Source organism: Lontra canadensis, unplaced genomic scaffold, assembly GCF_010015895.1.
Source record: "Lontra canadensis isolate GAN:19392208 unplaced genomic scaffold, GSC_riverotter_1.0 scaffold206, whole genome shotgun sequence".
NCBI lineage: Eukaryota > Metazoa > Chordata > Mammalia > Carnivora > Mustelidae > Lontra > Lontra canadensis.
The window spans coordinates 377,059-387,568 of NW_022631200.1; the positions used below are offsets into that span (position 1 = coordinate 377,059).

Sequence of the window (10,510 nt, forward strand, 5' to 3'; positions counted from 1 at the left end):
CCCTCCTCCGAACTCCAGATCTGCACCTCCAACTCCACATCCCACCTCCAGCTGCATAACCAGTAGTTATCTCAAGCTCACCGGGTCTCAGATCGAACTCCTACCTGCCCCCTGCATGCTTCCCATAACCTTCAAGGGCGACCCCCTCCCTCCATTGCATAGACCAAAAAGTAGGGATTCATCCTCGACTGCTTTCTCAAATCCCACAGCAAGTCTGCTGGGGAGTCCTATCAGCTCTGCCTTGAACTACATCCAGAACTTGACTGGTTCTCACCACCACCCAGGATTATAGCATCCCAAGTGGTCCCTGTCCTCCCAAAGTTGGTTGGAGACTCCTTGCCCTCATCGCTGGTCCTGTGCACGTGCTGGAAATTCACCCCTACTGATGGGGGCTAGGACCCCTGCAGAGGGCTGGACCCTGTGCCGCTGCTCTCAAACCTTGTCCCCACCCTGCACCTGCCAACACATCTGTCTGGTTTCTCCCTTCGTGAGATTCTCAAAGGCAGGCCTGGATCTTTTTTTGTCCCTGAGGCTCGATGCTGCCTCTGCCCTCCCATTCTGTGATTTAAAGTTGCTAATGGCAGGGCCCCTGGGTGGTTCAGTCGGTTAGGTGGCTGCCTTGGGCTCAGGTCATGATCCCAGGGTTCTGGGATTGAGTCCCGAATGAGGCGGGGGGGTCCCTTGCTCAGCGGGGAGCCTGCTTCTCTCTCTGCCTGCCATTCCCCCTGCTTGTGATCTCTCTCTCCCTCTGACAAATAAACAAATAAAATCTTTGGGAAAAAAAAAGTTGCTAAGGGGTTAAAATGAGATTTCTGATTAGATTGCCTACGGCCGGAGATCCAGGAATGTCAGAATCCCAGCACGGAGGTGGTGAGGCTTCCCTTCCTGACCCAGAAATGAAGCTTCGTGGCCCAAGATGGCAGAGCCCTCCTTCCAGCCCCACACTGCCTCCTTCTGGACCATTCTGTGAACACAGGATAATGTCTCTCATTTGAGCTACTCCATGGTGGGGGATCCTTGTCACAGCAGCTTGGCTGTGATGAATGTCCCAGATAATAAGGCCAGAGCCCTGACTACCACGCAGGTTCTGGGTCAACCATCCCAGCTGACCCTAGCCTCCTACCCACAGTCATCGAGGCACCAGACATGTGACCCCCTAGATCGGTCCAAATACAAAAGGCATTAAGAGGGACCAAGGGATGCATCACTTGATGATAAGAAGATCCCTCCAGAAATTTGCAAAACGTATAAACTTACATGAGGATGAAACAAAGCTTCAAAATATGTAAAAGTTTGAAAACGAATGAACTAATGAACAGGGAGTAGGTCAGGTACCCAGAGAAGGACAGAGGGCAGAAACCAGAATTGCATGAGGCCTTCTCGTGAGAGAATCCGAGGTCCACCACCTCCAACAGGAGAGTCTCCAAACCCCACAGCTGATGCTCTCAGCCGCGACCTGGCCGCCGGCTGCCGCCACCAATTCCCGTGATGACACAAGAAATCATGGACCATTTGCAGAGAAATGTTTTATTCTCTCCACTCTGCTCCAGGGTACCCCTCCCCCTTTCGAACTGGAGGACGCCCAGCGGGGGCGGGGGAACGACGGTAGGCAAGCCCGCTACTTGGCAGAATCTTTCTCAGCCAGACATCGTGGACGCTTAGACGCAAATGGGACATTCATACCATATTAGTCGCTCAAGTTATGGTTCCGAAAGAAGACAGTTACTTTGCACGGACGGCAGAAATACTCCCTCGTTACCCCGACTCTCCTAAATGGCCCCAGATTTCATTCTTGAGTTTGTTAACAACGCTTTCTACTTATTCGAGGATAAATCAGTGAAACCTGCCACGGTCTGGCGACTTTTAAGAAAAGTCTCCCAACGCTCCCCAAATTTCCTGCATGAGACTCAGGGACCTAATTTCAGGATCTTAGTCTCAGTGGAGGGAGCGAGACAGGAAGGGGTTCAGGAGGAGCTGGACAGAAGGACACGGAGCAGAGGTCTGGAGATCTCTAGGACCGCTGGGCATCGCCCTTCCTGGGGGCTTTCTCGCTGAACTCGCCCAGATCTGTGGGAGAGAAAGAGGCGAATTTGGAATGGTTAAGCTCACCGCCACCATCCAAACCAGCCCAGGCTGGGAGCGAAACCGGAGAGGAAGACAGCTTTGGTTCGTCCAATGTCCAATTCCATTTCCTGTTCTCTCTCCCTCTTTCCTTCTCTCTCTCCCTCCCTTCCTCTGCATCTACCCACACATTTCTCTTTTCTACCCCATTTAAGATGGCACGTGGTGGAGATGGGCGTTTTCAAGAGCCGGAGGGTAGCTAAGGTTGGTGTGTGTCCCTCCAACACTGGCTGATGTCCAGTCCGTGCTTTCCAGATGGGTTAGTGGCGCTGGAATGAAAGCCTGGTGTTCGTTTCCAAAAACAGGGTTAAGCTGAAGGACAGGGAATTGGGGTAAGGATGCAGCCGGAGGAAGGCGAGCGAAGCGGACTGAGGTCACGGCTGGGTGGGAAGCCTGCCTTGGGTCGTTCGATTTGCGCCTTCAGCACGTTTTCCAGGCACCTACTACGCCTCATTCCTTGTGTGTAGGCAGCGAGCCAGGCGTAGAAGGTCCCTAACACGTGCAGCTTGGACTTTCCGGAGCAGACAGACAACGAGCGGAGCACAGGATGCAGAGAAGACGCACTTGCGGACAGACGTCAGGGCGAGAATTAGGACGACAAGAACAGAGGAACAGGAGGTTGGTGCCAGGGAAATGGTCAGGGGTAGCAGTGCCCGAGCCGGCTAAATGATTTCTGGATGACGCAAAGGATCTCGCCGAGCAAAGCTCTAGAAACAGAACATTCTAGACTAAGGCATCAGCTGAGTCAAGGGGACCCGGTGTTCTAAGAAAGCCAGAATTGAGAACGGGAGCAGAAGAACGTGCTTGAGCATGAGTCGAGACAGGCACGGGGTCCAGAGAGAGTTCCAAGGCTGCAAATAAAGACGGAGGTCGGAGCTGGGAGTGAGGCTGTGTGGTTGGTGTTGCAGCTAAAGCCCGGGGGGCTGATAGTCGGGAGGTCAAGGTCTGGGAGTGGGGTCATCACGGCAGTGCCAGGTTGTGGGGAAACGTCTGGGACTGGCTGGGAAGCACGTGTTGGGCCCAGAGGCGGGTGCGAGGCGGAGGGGTAGAGCGGAAAGGAGCCGTCAAGGCCAGCATGGGCGTTGAGTCAGCCCTCGAGGGCGAGGACGCTCCTGTCCCCGCTTCTGTCTGTGTCCTCCACGTTTCCCGTGCTCACCCGCAGTCTCTGGCTTGGCAGAGGTCTCCCTCAGGCTCCTCTTGGAGGCCCGCCGAGGGCGGGGGTGGGGGAGCCCATCTGGGAACGAAGCCGAATGGCAGGCTTGGTGCTTTGTACCACGCACCGTGGCCGTAGTTCCCTTGTTCCCTTGGCATTGGTGGCACCTAGGGGTTCTCATCCTGGGTCATTCTGCACTCCCCCCCCGCCCCGATATCTGGTGACGTGCAGGGACATCTGTCATTGTCACAACTCGGAGATGCTAAGGTCACCTAGTGGGTGGAGGCCAGGGAACGGCTAATCACCCCGCACAAGGATGGCCCACAGCAGAGAGATGGGCACCCGTGAGTGCCTGGGGGACACACCACCCTGGACACGCTTGGTGGCCTGGTAGGCGGCAACAATGGGAAGATTTGGGTCAGGACCGAGGCTGCATTCCCGGCGCGCCCACCAGTGGTCGCTCTCTGCACCCCTGCGCACCCCGTGATTCTTTCCCTCGAGATGTGAACGGGAAGAAGGGGGAGTCTCAGACATGTCCCGTGGCCGGGAATTGCCTTTCCCCAAGTCCCCCGAGCAGCAGTGGCAGGCGGAGACGAAGCCCGCACTCACTTACCAAGGGCCTTCCACAGGTCTAGGACCTCCAGGGCTGTCTTCTCCTTCCCGCCGCGGTCCGCCCTCTGGGGAAGGTGGAGCACTGGGCAGGGGAGGGGAGGGGAGAGCTGGGCCTGTGGTCTGGGACACGGCAGCAGTAACACAGGGAACCCAGCAACCCGCACGCACTGCTCCCCTTGAGGAGCACCACCGCCAGACCCATGGGACCGCCAGCCTTCCGGCCGGCCGGCAAGAAGGCTGTGGCCCTGAGATTCGCATCCGTCGCCCAGCATCACCCACTGCTAAGCCGAGCCCGCCTACATCTGGGCACGAACCCCAGGTCCTCGTTGCTTGGCCACGTGGTCCCGGGGGCCTGGGTTTCCTTGGACCATCAGTGGTCCCCGCCCTGAGCATCACAGGGACTAGGGCTTTAATGGTCCCTCGGCCTCGCACAGTGAACACGCCCTCGGGGGGAACGGGGAGCCCAGGACAGAGGGGCCCAGAAGAGGGGGGCGTGGCCGCTGAGTGTCACCTGGTCCCCCTCTGCACCGGGAGTTGTTCTGACCCCCTGTGCCGCAGGGGGCTCATTGGCGCTGGGAGCGGGCGCACTCACCGGGACCCAGCAGGTAGCCCACGCTGTTGAGGGTCCAGCCTCCTCGTCCCTGGACAGAGACCGAGAGATGGAGACTCAGGCAGGCGGGAAGGGCGGTGAGCACCCCACGGGCCTGGGGTCACGGGGCCGGCTGCCACTTTCCCGCGGGCCTGACGAGTGGGTTCACTTAATGCACATTTCAGCAGTGAGGAAAGCAAAGTCTTCCTTTAATGTAGCAGCTCAGCATGAAGAGGGAGCTTTGAAGACCACTTACACATGGTTGCAGACCTGTCCCTCCCTCTCTCTCCCTCTCTCCCTCTCTCTCCCTCTCTCTCTCTCTCTCCCTCTCTCCCTCTCCCTCTCTCTCTCTCCCTCTCTCCCTCTTTTCCCCTCTCTCTCTCTCTCTCTCTCTCTCACACACACACACACACACACACACACACACACACGGTGCAAACCCAGCCACAGCGCCAGACGGCTTCAGGCAAGTGGCTGTGTTCCCTTGACAATTACAGCCGCTAACATGCACCGTGCATTTTCCGCGTGCCAGCGTCCCCTTCCAAGAGGACTTAGATGAAAGGTCTCGTCTCAAACACGATGAAAGTTTTCAAGACGGCAACAGTAGACCGCAAAACCCAGAGGAGGTGCCTTCTGGGCATGCGACCCTGCAGGGGGGTCAGATCCCGGCCCGGGGGACGGCCCGGCCCCTGCTCTGGTCCCGGCGAGCTCCAAGAAACTTACAGGGCCGGCAGAGGACCCCGGCACCAAAGCAGGTAGCTGGACCCAAACCTGGGGCGGCCTGAGTGCCCAGCCCGGGTGTTCAGGGTCTGGTAATGGGCCAGCTAATGCACCTGGCCTGGGGGAACTCAGTTAACCCTTGTGGCACTGTGATTTTACGAAGAACTCAGAGGGACAGACAGAGAGATAAATGGGCAACTTGCCAGGAGTCATGCAACTAAAAAGTGACGGAACCAAATTCGGCCGGGTCTCCACAGCCCATGCTCCCAGCCGGAGGCTCCCTGAATGTGGGCCTGTGGCCAGCGACATCAGCCAGGGCTTGGCAGAAACCCTAGGGGCATGGCCCCGTCCTTGGTGACCAAACAGCTTAGAATGACCAGGAGCTCACCAAAGGCATCTTCTTGGACCTTGGGCAACGCTGATCTAATCCTTCGGGCATTTTTGCATCCTGACCCCCGTGTCTGGTGTCCCACCCCATGCCCGGGGCCAAGGCGCCCCACAGCCCATGGCTCCTGGCTCAGGAAGGAGCATCAGGAAGCTCTTCTAGGAGGGCAGGGACTGGGCACGCCGCAGGTGGGGAGGAAGCCGGAGGTCTCACCTGGCGGACGGGCACAGAGACGGGAGACTCCGCCAGGCTGAGCAGGACGGCGAGAAGCAGGACCAGACGGACAGGGGGAGCCATCGGGGGGCCGGCAGGGTGGGCGCTGGGAGCTACGGGATGCTGCCAACAGAGGGTGGTGAGGGTGTTCCTGTGTTTCTAGTGTCATTAGGTGTAACTGCTCTACAGAGGAACGGGAAGCAGTGAACACACTCGGGACAAATCCAGACACACACGTGCAGCCCAGAGTCCCGCGCCGTCGTCACGGCCGTAAGCATAGCCACGACCGGCAAACATCTCCTTGCAACTGTCTGGGCACAATGACTTACCGTGGATATCGGGAAAGGGTCTCCTCAGTAAGTTGGGGTGACATCAGTCACCTCGTCTACTTATGACAAAAGCTCCTTTCTCATCGCACTGAGGGCTCGTAGGACCTACTCTTTCTAGGCAGCTTGTAAAGACACATAGCAGCGTCCCCTACGGCCACCAGGCCGTCCCTCGTGTCCCCAGCACGCCCGCATCTCACAGCCGGGTGCCCGGGCCAGCCCTGCCTCTGCTCAACCCCCCTCCGATCTTGTTCCCTGCGTGGCTGCTGTTTCCAGATTCCACCCCGGAGTGAGATCACGCAGGATCCGTCTTCCTCTGTCCGACCTGTAACGAACTGTAAGGTGCACCATATTCTAGCGCAGAACAGAGACTAACGCGTGGGTCCTCCCGCCTCAAATACGTGGCGGAAAAGTAAAACAGACACTTGTGAGTTCATGGCCGGTTTTGTGGCGCTCCACTCTGGGACACGTCTATCTAAGCAAAGCGGCAGCGCTGGTTGAGGGACAGCCGCGAAGGAAGCGGGTGAGCGACGGGACACCGCAGGTGAAACGCGGCCCCCCAGAACCCCGGGAGCAGCGGGGACGCAGGCTCAAGGTTCGCAGGCGCATTTGCCCCGCCGTCCTTCGGCCCGCGCCTGCCCTGCCTTCCCCATCAGCATGTCCGGATTCTCCGAGTGCCCCCCTCCCCCTTGCTCGCCCTCCCCACTGGGCCCTGCTCTCACCTCACTGGAGTCCGCTGCTCTCCGGGGCTCTCTGGGGCCCCAGCGCCTGACTGTGGCTTTTATGCCTCCCGAGGAGGAAGGCGGCGAGTCGGGAAGTGAGGAGGGAGGGAGGGTGTGCGCAATTGGGGGGACGATGGGAGAGCGTGCCAAGGGTGGAGGTGGGCATGAGGCTTTGTGCACGGAAGGGCTTTCATAAGCTGGCCTGTGAGGTCAGGAAGAGGACGCTGCCCCGGGGAAAGGTTTCTCTGCTTCACCTCCGTTTCCCCTGCAGGCGCTCAGCTCTGAGACGCACGGGTTGCCCTTCCTCCTGCCTTTCAGCGCCCCCTCTTCAGGACCCAGCCTGAGTCTGTGTACCCCGCTTCCATCTGCGCCCCTTCCTCTCCGGCCCCGCAGTGCTGGGGTCTCTGCGCACCTTCAGGGCTCTTGCTGCGTCCCCTGCTTCCGTCCTGCACGACGCACCTGCTCGGGTGTTTCCTAGCTCTCCGGGCATCTCCCCCTCCCCGGGAACGGGCTCAGCGAGAGGCGGCAAGGCTTCTCGCTCCTCATGAGCCCAGAGGTGCTCCCCCAGAGCGGCTCTGCTCCTCCGGGCACATGTGGCCATGCCTGAAGACGTCTTGGCCCATCACGACTTGGGGGCGCTTCTGGTCTCCGGGGGGAGGAGGCCAGGGATGCCGCCCCCAAAGAATGGTCCAGCCCCAGACGTCCAGAGCCCCGAGGCTGCAAAACCGTGCCAGAGTGCCTGGAATGGCACCTGGCACTCAGTTAGGATCTGTGGGGTGGACAAAAGCCTGTGTGTGTGTGATCTCCCACTGTTTCTGGTTTTTAATTGATCCGTGTCTTTGTTTCTCTCCCTCTTGGCCCCAGGGATGAGTTTTCCAGAGGAAGGAACCCCAGAATCAAGGAGGGGCTCGTATGCCTGCACTTTGCTTCCTAAAAGTCCTGGTTCTCACCAGGCATGGGGTGGGGTGGGGGGAGGTCCCCATCTCTACCAGGCAGAGCCCGGGCCCGGGCCTCATCTGTACCTTTGTGCCATCGCCACATCTCTCCCCCACCCCCGCAGAAGGGAGCTGTCTCATCTCAATTATAGAACGAAAGCCCTGGGACAGGGGTCGAGTGAGAGCAAGACACAGGACCATGAGGATCCTTGCTTGGTCCCACCTTCATTTCCGGGCATCCGTCATTTCTCCTCTGGAGGAGAAAGGAGGCAGAAAGTGACAGGAAGGTGTAAATGGCTTTGCTGGGAAAGATCATGAAGGATGAGGGGTGGTGCTCACAGGGACGGAGGGACGGGCAGACGAGGCTGGAAGCCCAGAGATGGTTACCTGGAGACTGCTGGAGAATCAGAGCAGAGAGCATCACCAGCCCTCGCTTCCTTACTTAACCCATCCTGGAAAAGTAAATGAAGGGAACCCAACCACATGCCCCCCCCCAAAATGTGTGCAAGAAATGCCGCTTTCTTTGCATTTCTGTGGCTGAGCCCGTTGTCTGTCTTGAGCCCGCGTGGCTCTTTGTAGTTCGGAGCGTGGACATGAAGACCCCTTCCCTAGTGCACACTGCAGTTCCCATCCTGTGTTTACTTGGTCCCCCGGGTGAGGAGTCTGCTGGGTTTTCGCCACGTTTCAGCCAGAGTTCTTGTATGTGTTCCAGTGTTATGGGGACAGTCATCCACTCCTGCCCTGACGGAGATGGCAGGAGACTGAGGAAGCTCACCCTTCCTCCTTCCAAAGATAGGTTTCCAGAGCCTGAACATGCTGTCTGCAAGCCAGTGTGCTGAAGACCCAATTATTCTGGTCACTGAGAGCAGGGAAGATATTTGTTGGGGCTTCTGGGGAAGAAAAAGTTCTTCCTTTTTAAACGTTTTACCTTGCAGTCATCTTAGACTTAAAGGAAAATTGTCCAAATAGTTCCCCAGTACTCAGATTCTCTCAAGGTGTACATTTTCTGCACTGGACGTCCTGATCCCACGCCCACCTCTCTCCTCTGCACAGACATACATACAAGCATTCTGAACTGTTCCAGAGTAAGTTGCAAACTTTACACCCCCTCGCCCCTAAAGTCTTCCTAAAACCAAGGGCAGTCTCTAACGTGAGCACAGTAAGACTATCACCAGTGTAACATGGAGGCCATCCTCATAAACCACAGACCTTAAAATTTCACCCACTGTCCCAATAGCAATTGTCCTTTTATAGCGAAACAAAACAAACAAAACAAAACCCCAAAAGAAACACCCCCACTCGATGCCTCTTCAGTGTCCTTTACAACTAGAAGATTGTCTCTACCTTCTCTTTCGCAACCTCGACGTTTTCCTTGGCATTTTTATGAGAGGACCAGTGAGCTGCTCTGTGGCACGCTTCTCCTTCTGGGTCCGTCTTTCTCGTGATCAGATGCGGGCTACGCGTGTTGGGCAGGAAAGCCACAGAAGTGATCAGCGTGGTGGCATATAAATTCCATCCTTGTCCTCCGTGCGTCCCATCCCAGGGACTCAGCACATCAGCTCTCCGTGGGGTCTCCGTGGGGTCAACTTACTGCCTGATTAAGGGGGCGTTGGCCAGATGTCCACACAGCAAAGTTAATTTTGTCCCTCCATTATTGGGGTCTTTGGGGAGATACTTTGAGACGACGTAGGTGTAGTTCCTTCAGTGTTTTGAAAGAGTTTCTGGAAGCGCATCTCTGCATAGACATGCATCGTCACCACGCCACTGCCACGCCACTGCCACGCCACTGCCACGCCACCGGGAGAGGGAGCGAAATGCAGGACTGACAATGAAGCACAGAAAGCAGGATGGGAAGACGGGGTAGCCCTGAGCCATGGAGTTGCATAGATCTGAAAGCTCACCCCGTTCCCGCACTTCCAACTATCTGCTCCTACCAAGCAGAGTGTCACTAGGCCACCTTGCGTTGGAGGTTAAAAGAACAGCTTCATGGATGTGTACCAGATGTACAAAGGTCTGCGTGTTCGGATGAGCTGGGACTCAGGCAATCGCCCGTAGCACCATCACCAAATTCCAGGTAACAGAGTTACCCAGCACCTCCCGGAGTCTCCTGGGTCCCTTTGTATAGGGTGTGTGTGTGTGTGTGTGTGTGTGTGTGTGTGTAAGAACACGTGACATGACATCTGTCCCCTTAACGAGTCCTGACGGGGGCAAGGCTGTGGTACAGCGGGTCTGCAGAACACAGGGTCTGGCACAACCCGGTGTCTTCCCCGACTGCGAGCGTGTGGACTAGATGAACTGGAGAGTTCGCCAACACGTGGAAACGAGACAGCAGCCAACGGGGCAGAGAAGAAATTGAAAGAGAAATCAGAAAATGTCTTGAGTTAGGCTAGGTGAGCCGATTTCTAGAACTTGCACCGACCGTTTCCTGAGAGACCACACCTCCCTCCGCCCTTCTGTCCCCAGTTGTCACTGCGTGGGTTAGGTGCCAAAGGCAGCTTGTCCCCCGTGCTCGCATCTGAAGGGGGGCAGAACGCGGGCTTTGGTGACGACAAGCTGCAGGCACTTGAAAGAGAGCAAATGCAGGGAGCGGTGTTCCCTGCCCGCACTCTCCACACTCATTCTGCTTCTGCTGGGAACACCCACTAGCATCTAAAGGAAACGTTTGCCCACCCCATCTGTTTTCCACCAAGTACTTGAAGAAATGAGGGAGGACGATTCAGCCTGCCCCCAACTA

General features: G+C 57.3%; 1 protein-coding gene across 1 annotated transcript; it reads right to left on the reverse strand.

Annotated features, from left to right (window-relative positions):
- Positions 1-1,518: 1,518 nt before the first annotated feature.
- GALP (galanin like peptide) lies at positions 1,519-6,857 on the reverse strand. The gene is made up of 6 exons (XM_032848594.1): positions 6,842-6,857; positions 5,794-5,916; positions 4,479-4,527; positions 3,888-3,968; positions 3,278-3,355; positions 1,519-2,067 (listed from the first exon to the last, which is right to left on the reverse strand). The coding sequence occupies exons 2-6, from the start codon at positions 5,875-5,877 to the stop codon at positions 2,012-2,014; spliced, it is 348 nt and encodes a 115-aa protein (XP_032704485.1). The 5' UTR covers positions 5,878-5,916; positions 6,842-6,857; the 3' UTR covers positions 1,519-2,011.
- Between the last annotated feature and the right edge of the window lie 3,653 nt (positions 6,858-10,510).